Source organism: Camelina sativa, chromosome 8 (genome assembly GCF_000633955.1).
Source record: "Camelina sativa cultivar DH55 chromosome 8, Cs, whole genome shotgun sequence".
NCBI classification, from domain to species: domain Eukaryota; kingdom Viridiplantae; phylum Streptophyta; class Magnoliopsida; order Brassicales; family Brassicaceae; genus Camelina; species Camelina sativa.
In genome coordinates this window covers 3,496,772-3,504,718 of record NC_025692.1, presented here as the reverse complement: position 1 = coordinate 3,504,718, position 7,947 = coordinate 3,496,772, and the positions used below count along the sequence as shown (strand labels likewise).

Here is a 7,947-nt window from a genome sequence, read left to right as displayed (position 1 = left end):
GGGGGGGGGGGGAGAGAGATAGATTTTTATCAAATTGGCATCATCGAATCTGGATTGATAGAGAGGATTTAGGGTTTGTAGGAGTTGGAGAGGGAAATTAGGGTTTTTTCTCACTAGGTTGATGGAGATGATGGGGGAAAGTGAATTCAAAGGGAGATGATTTGGAGACCTGAATCATGTAATGTTATTTCCCAATTTTAGGGATTTTTTTTTTTTAATAAAATTATTACGTTAGATTATCTCGAAGAGTCCGTGTTTTATGGGTTCGTTCGTTCTCCTGTTGAGATAATTTTGTGGTGTGATTGGTTGGTGTTGTCTCTTGATAATTGATGTTTTCTTTTCTGGGTTTTGGTTTTAAAAATTGTAAATTTTGTTGTTGTTTAGCTGCTCTTTATTTGATGATCTCCATTTCGTTGGAAAATGTTGTGCAGTTTTTAATATCTTCTTTGTCTCTTTGTAACAGTTGCAAAGAGCTTGATAGAAATCGGTTTGCGACTCGGGGAGAATTAATTTTATTGTAGATGGTGAGATCAGCTAAACCCTTTCTTTTTTCTTCTTATCCTATTACTGTATTATATCCTTGTCTGTTTCCTGGATGAGAAGAAGTGATGAAGTTGTATATTTAGCATTAGATCATGATGAACGCTTGATCGTTTTACTTGATGTGATCGTGATAGCTTTTGATGAAGCTGTGAAGTTGGTGGTTCTAAGTAATACAACAGCTTCATATATTGCTATCGCCATAACTACACTTTTTGTAGTATATAGACTCTCCAGTTTACTCCTTTGATGATTGTTTTCTTTTCCTTAATTAACATTTTCAATGTTATTATATCTCGTGCAGGCTGATAGAAGAGTTGGTAAGCGTCCAGTGGGTCAGAGAGGTTTCTCAAAAGTGGAGTCTGGAACTTGTAATGTTTGTTCTGCTCCATGTTCATCATGCATGCACCGTAATGTAGGTTCCACAGTATCAAAGTTGGACGAGTCATCAGATGAAAACTGTCATGGAGTAGTGGGCAGCCAGTGTTCTGTCAACGAGGACGATCTTTTGCCTGCTTCCATGACTAATACTCACAACAGTTTAAATAACACTGCTAGTGAAGCAAGCAATCTTGTTAATTCCAGTCATGATGCTCTCTCTGAGAATGCGGAGAGTAAGGAAACCATAAGATCTTCTGGGATATCAGATGATTCCGGAGCTGTTGCAATGACTTCTAAGACATCTCTTTCTGGGAGCAGGATGAATCAGAAAGTCTCTGCATCAGCTAATGTGTTAGATCAGAGCTCTAATTGTGTAGAGGGCCAGGAAGATGGGATATTGTCTGATGATCGAGCCAAAAATTTGAATTCAGCTCTGGTTTCTGATCCTATTCTGGGTGGATCCAGGAAAGATGAAGTGAAATTACAATCTTTGCATAATCCGTCATCAAACCATGAGGACAGAGTCAGTTCTGAGAGAGGAAATTTCAAGGAAAAATCAGAACCAGGGGGTGACAAAGAGAGAGAGGAATCTTCAGTTGAAGGATCTTCACGTTCAGGCGAGAATAGGAAGGATGGTAAATCAAGTAAAAGCTCTTCGTTAAATATATCAGATGAGCCAATCTCATCAGCTGTGTCTGAGAGCGAAAGTGATGGTTCTGAACTGCTGGAACATGATGTAAGTAAGGCTGTTTTCTCTCATATTCAGAGAAATTAGCGAACACATCTACTTTGTCTTTTGTTGCAATATTTGCTCAGTGGAATGATTTTCATGTGAAAGGTTTTTCCTTTTTTTTGCTTAATAGGTAAAGGTTTGTGATATCTGTGGAGATGCTGGTCGTGAAGATTTACTCGCTATCTGTAGCGGATGCAGTGATGGTGCAGAGCACACGTAAGCCTACTCTTGTATTCATGGGAGAGAAAGCATACTAATAGCCAAATTCCATTGGCAAATTGTCCGCATGTTAGGAATAGAATTTTTTGGAAAGATATTAACCATTAATTTTGACTGTCATGTCTTCTATCATTCATAACTCAAGGTAGGGCCAAGTAATATAGTTGTGTGTTTCTTTTTACATAGCTATTGCATGCGGGAAAGGCTCAATGAAGTTCCTGGGGATGATTGGCTATGTGAAGAATGTGCTGAGGAAGCTGAAAAGCAGAAGCAAGGTAAAGCTGAATATTTAACCGGACATGCTATATGTGAAAAGAATTAGCGAAATAAAGTAGCATGAATTTTGGATCAACGTTTCCTGTTTCCATTTTGCTAACGAACTGGAAGTTGAAACATGCAGAAGCTAAGAGAAAGAGAGAAACTGAGGTAACCCTCAATGCACATAGTTCTGGCAAAAGGTACGCAGATAAAATTGAGGCAGCTCCAGATGCGAAAAGACAGGCGGTTGAGGCTCCAACTGGGTCACCCAAGAAATCTATTCTCCCCAGAACAGGTGCTTTATCTCGGGAAACATCATTCAAGGGCTTAGACAGGTTAAAGGGAAAGCTAAATCATCAAACATCATTCAGTGATGACACAGAGAGTGCACGATCTACTGGTTCACAGCTCCAACCTCCAAAAGGTAGGCTGCATAATGGCATTGCTCTCCCTAAACGCAACTATTCCATTTCTCTTTTGTTTATTTCTGGTGATTTTGCAGGTTGTATAGCATTACCTAGTTTTTTGTTTCTCCAGGTGCATTTTTGAAATCCAGTTCCTTCAATTGTTCGAGCTCGAAACCGAAAGTGCAACTTATGGATGATGCTATTCACCCAAGACAGAAGACTGGCAAAGAGTATACTGCACTTGAGATAAAGGAGGGGGGTTTTAGAAATGTTGGAAAATCAATGTCAAGTAGAACTACAGATACAGGGAGTTCTAGTGGTAACGACTCGCATGCAAAAGTGCTTGGATCGAAAGTCCATCATTTGCAAGAAGGCAAAAGCTCAAAGCAAGTGAAAGATCGTAGTACAGAAGCTAAAGTGTCAGCATCCTCCATCGACCAGAAGTTGAAATCACGGGGCAATTCGTCTGTTTCACATGCAAATAATAATCGTGATTTGAAGGGTTTGCAGTCTGATGGTAAACGAGGTAGCTTGACGAAGCAAGTCAGCAATCTTAACCGAAACCGTCTAGAAAATCCAGTTGCTTCGGGTATGATACTCATCTTTTTGTCAAGAAATTGGTACTTTACTTTATCTTTAATAGTACTTTGGTTGTTTATGTTTTGATCGTTTTAGTATAAGATCCCCCTTTTAAAGATATCTTGATTGAGCTCTTGTTATTTATTTCTTCCCTATGCAGGAGGAGATGTTTCCAAAAATGAAAAGTGCAGTGGCAGCGAGCAAAGTTCAAGTCAAGCCGACTGTAAGGACGAACTGCCATCCCCTTCTTGTACGGGTGAGGGCACACCAAGCCACGGTACTGTAGCTTTACATGATGGATTGCCGCGGTCCAGGGAATCTAGAGAGGTTGGGAAGAAAAGCAAAGAAGCCGTTGGTAAACGCCAAAGGTCTAGCCTATTATCTGGTGCAAAAGGCTTACCATCACATCAAAAGGGAGGTCAGACTGCAGAATCCAGCGACACCTCAGGCGTGCCTGATAGTGATCTCTCTACCACAAAAAAAGTTAAGGAGGATATAAATAAGGGTAATAGGTTACGAGCAGCAGTAGATGCTGCCCTGCGTAAAAAGCCCAGCTTTACCAAGAACAGAGGATTGGAGCAATCTGATGCGTCATTGGTATCTAATGTGGATTCTAGCTCTGATAAGACTCTACGAAATCAATTGCCTCCAAAATTGCATAAGAATTATGTGTCACACGAAGGATTGCAAGGAGGGCATCCGACTTTATGGCCTACTTCCGATCCGTACAAACAGACAGTTGTAACAAATGAGAAGCAGCTTGTATTCTCTGGTGCTGATACAATACCTCCACGATCTATGGAACTTGAAGTCAATTTTCCCTCCATAAAGCCTGTTATGAGAGATTTGCCTTTAGTTCCCTCGCCTTTTATATTGAGAAGCTCAGCCATTCCTGACCATGAGTCTATATGGCAGTAGGTTTTTCTTTCCTTGTTGTGAAGAAGTTCTCTTTTTTGGTGTCTCTTATTTTTTCATCGAGGCATACTTTTCATATATGTCCATGTAACGGATATTGACTTGAAGTTTTTGTATAATGTTTCCAGGGGGGACTTAGAGGTGCGGAAAATCAGAAACCAGTTAGCTATGTGTAGCGGAATGCAAGCACATCTGTCAACCTTGGCATCACCCAGGGTTGCTGAAGTGGTGAATAAATTTCCAGAAAAATTCAGCTTGAATGAAGTACCTCGGCTAAGTACATGGCCAGGACAATTTCAAAAATTAGGTACTAAGGAAGACCATATAGCTCTATTCTTCTTTGCAAAGGACATCGAGAGGTAGGTTTTGTACATGATTATTTACTTGCTTTTACTTTGTGTTGGTGGTTTAAATGATTAACATTTAAATATATTTACTGATGGGAGTTTTCGTTGCACTGCTTGTGATACAGTTATGAGAGAAATTACAAGCCTCTAGTAGATAACATGATCAAGAACGATTTAGCTTTGAAAGGGAACCTCGAGAATGTTGAGCTTCTGATTTTTGCGTCCAACCAGCTTCCTCTAAGTTGCCAGCGTAAGAATGCTTACCAAAACTCTTACATGCATGTTGTGTCTGTGCCTATGATCATTTCGTTGATGGTTTCTAGATTGTAATGCCGAAACTTACACTTTGTGCACATGATCATCTTGTTGATGACTCTTCAATCACTCTAATGCTGTCTGATAACTTGATAAGTTTTTAGAAAGTAGCATCAATGATATAAAATTATTATATTCAGAACGTATTGCCAGTTTAGTCTCTATGAAATTTACTGCTTACATGTTGACATATTGCCCTTGCAGGCTGGAACATGTTATATTTCCTTTGGGGTGTATTCCGAGGAAGAGGAGATACTTGCACTAACCCACAAAAGAACACATCTTTGCCTACTTCAAATGTTGTGCCGCGTGACAGAGACCCCAATGAGCTGTGTCAAACGAGTTCTCCTTCCAAGCATTTGGAGAAAGTGTCTTCTCCACGTGAGAGCTCAAGCAACAAAATTGAAACTCGCAATGGGACAGATACAATTAGTCATGAGAATGCAAGTAACATAGTATCCTCTATTGAGCGATCACCGAGCACAAAGGTGGGTTGTTTTTAGCCCCTGTATAAATCCTTTGTCTCTGAAGTTGTTGTAGGATATTTGCATCTCTTAATATAGGGAGTCCCTTTTCGTCTCACATTTGCGTTCCTTGATACAGGAGGAAATTGCTCGTAAAGTGGAAGAAGCAGGTGTGAATAATATCCCTCATCAAGCTACTGGAGATAGTCTAGTGAGGAAGGTTCAGCAAATTGAGGAACAAGGATTAGGTGGTAGAAAGGATGTCCCTTTGACTGTCATGGGATCAGGGATCGAGTCCCATGGCTTAGACAATCATGCTAGTCACAGGAAGCGTTCACTTTGGGAACTGACAAGACCCGCTAACGAGGATTCATCTGCCATAAACAAGAAAGTGGAGCTCAATAATGATGGCTTATGCGAAGGGTCCCCGAATAAGAAGCTAAAGACAGAAAACGGAAGCAGCAGCTTCTCTCGGGATACATCTGGTCACGATTCCGGGATCATGGAGAAGATTCCCAAAATCGTGTTCCCTTTGGACTTGAATGTCGAAAGAGACGACAGCGAAATGGTGGATAATCTCATCCCACTTGGCAATGACGAGAACAAGAGAGGGTTAATAAGCGGTACAGTCCCGAATCTGGAGCTGGCGTTAGGCGCTGAGGAAGGAAATGAAGACACTATGGGACTATTGCCTTTCTTAGGGGTAAGTGGTGAACAAAGTAGCAGCAGTAGTATGAAGAAAGAAAAACAGAAAGCAGAGGAAGAAGATGATGAAGGGGCGGACGCAGCATCTCTGTCTTTATCACTCTCATTTCCAGGAAACGAGGAGAGGAAGAATGTGAATGCTCCGTTGTTTCTGTTCAGAGACCTTCCCAGATAAACAAACAAAAAAAAAGTTAAGTTTATCGTTTAAGTTTTACTTTTAAGTGTCCTTTAGTTGTTTTGTTTTTTTTTTGGTTGGTTGGTGAAGATAAAATCACAGGGTTTGTATATAAAAATGGTGATGGGATTAAAAAAACAAAAAAAGGATACCGAATGTTTCTAAAAGAATAATAATTATCTATAATTGGTTTATATATATTTTATAGAAGAATAAGAAAAAGAGTGTTCTGAATCATCTTTTCTCTATATATTGTAGTGTTAGATACAGTATGTTGATGGATTAATCATATATATATAAAAGTAAGGTTTTGGTCTCTCCTTATTGATTGATTTTTATTTAATACTTTTTTTAAAAAAATTTTTATTTGATTTCTAATTGTTTAATTGCTTTAAATAATATTTAAAATCCAATTAACACAATACATTTAATTCATACATTAAAATAAAATTATAACTGAAAAAATAAAATTATAACTGAAAATAAAATAAATTATGCATTAATCATATTCTACCACTCAATATTATTCAAATACAATAAATAATATTTGTAACTCCAATAATTCTAAATGTAATCTTGCATCAATTTTTATCATATAAATAAGCATTGCCTCATTCTCTTATATTGACATTTTTTACTTTCTCATTTTCACATTCTCTCATTCTCTTCCACTTCTCTCACTCTCTTCCACAATTTCTCAAATCATTTTTTGTTTTTTTATATGTTTTCAATTTCTTATTTTTGTTGTATGGGTTACAAAAAACCAAATGAAATATCATTGTAAATTTTTAATGCTAAATTTTAACTTTAGAGACTACATAATATATATATATATATATATATATATATATATCATTGTTTTTATATTTAAAAATTCATCTTCATTATCTAATTTGGATTATCATCTTATAAGTAATCATTCTCTCCTCCTCTCTCACAAATATCAAATGTTGTTATATATAATATGTGTTGTAAGAATTTGATTCTATATTTTAATTTAGAAAGTATTATATATAATTAACATTGTTTTCAATTTTTATTTTATTTATATAAAAATAAAATATTTCTTTTATATTTCTTGCCTTTCTAATCTATTCATATTTATTTTTAAAATTTCCGTAGCTAAATTTAAATTCACATATGTTGGTTTTAACAAAAAATCAAGTTTATTTGAGAATCTGTTTTAAAAGGTTTATCTTCATTATCTATTTTAGATTAGCATCTTATAAGTCATTATTTTAAAATACCATTTAACTAAATCCTCTAAAGATGAAACCGTTAGTATGAAATCTAGCACTATAAATTATATTGATGAGTGAAAAACAAAACAAAAAACAAAAGGATTGAAGTTATTTTTGGGGTTTTAAAAAATCTTTAGATTGAAGTTCCTATAATTTAAAAAAAAAAAAAACTAATTTAGTTTATCACTTCAAAAGTAATATTTTCAATTTGGAATATTATGTGTGAGTGTTGAGTTATATCAACAAAACAATCAAAAAGTGTAAGTTTAAATTTTGATTGAGCCACTTGGTATTCCTTTTCTTTTAAGTCAAAAATAAATTAAAATATTTATTTATAATTAACCCACTTTTAAAGGCATTTAACTCAAATATAACTCCTACCCAATAATTTTACATTCATTCCTCCAACTAATATATTTATCTTTCAAGAAAATTTTTTTTTGGTAAAATTTTAATATTTTTTAATTATTTTAATTGCTTTAAACTTTGAAATGAGGAATATTCTATATACAATAATTTTATACGTATACTAAATTTTTTGATAATTTTATTTGATTCAATTTTACTATACTATAGTCTTATGTTTACATGGTCATTAAGAAAAAATCTTTAAATCAATGTTTAACCTCTATAAAACATGATCATAAACATAGATTCTCTCATATTAG

General features: G+C 35.8%; 1 protein-coding gene across 3 annotated transcripts in view; it reads left to right on the top strand.

The window, feature by feature from the left end:
* The window catches only part of LOC104705960, a 6,533-nt gene extending 456 nt beyond the window's left edge, over window positions 1-6,077 (top strand). For 2 of the 3 annotated variants that reach the window (XM_019228294.1, XM_010422068.2), the window contains exons 2-12: window positions 464-524; window positions 845-1,657; window positions 1,785-1,870; window positions 2,060-2,148; window positions 2,274-2,555; window positions 2,669-3,127; window positions 3,278-4,031; window positions 4,161-4,391; window positions 4,505-4,629; window positions 4,899-5,182; window positions 5,298-6,077. In XM_019228294.1, coding sequence (XP_019083839.1) covers window positions 522-524; window positions 845-1,657; window positions 1,785-1,870; window positions 2,060-2,148; window positions 2,274-2,555; window positions 2,669-3,127; window positions 3,278-4,031; window positions 4,161-4,391; window positions 4,505-4,629; window positions 4,899-5,182; window positions 5,298-6,038 — 3,867 coding nt within the window. In that variant the 5' untranslated portion in view covers window positions 464-521 and the 3' untranslated portion in view covers window positions 6,039-6,077. Of the gene's footprint in view, window positions 1-9; window positions 179-463; window positions 525-844; window positions 1,658-1,784; window positions 1,871-2,059; window positions 2,149-2,273; window positions 2,556-2,668; window positions 3,128-3,277; window positions 4,032-4,160; window positions 4,392-4,504; window positions 4,630-4,898; window positions 5,183-5,297 lie in introns of those variants that run through there. The other variant, XM_010422067.2, reaches the window with a different exon arrangement.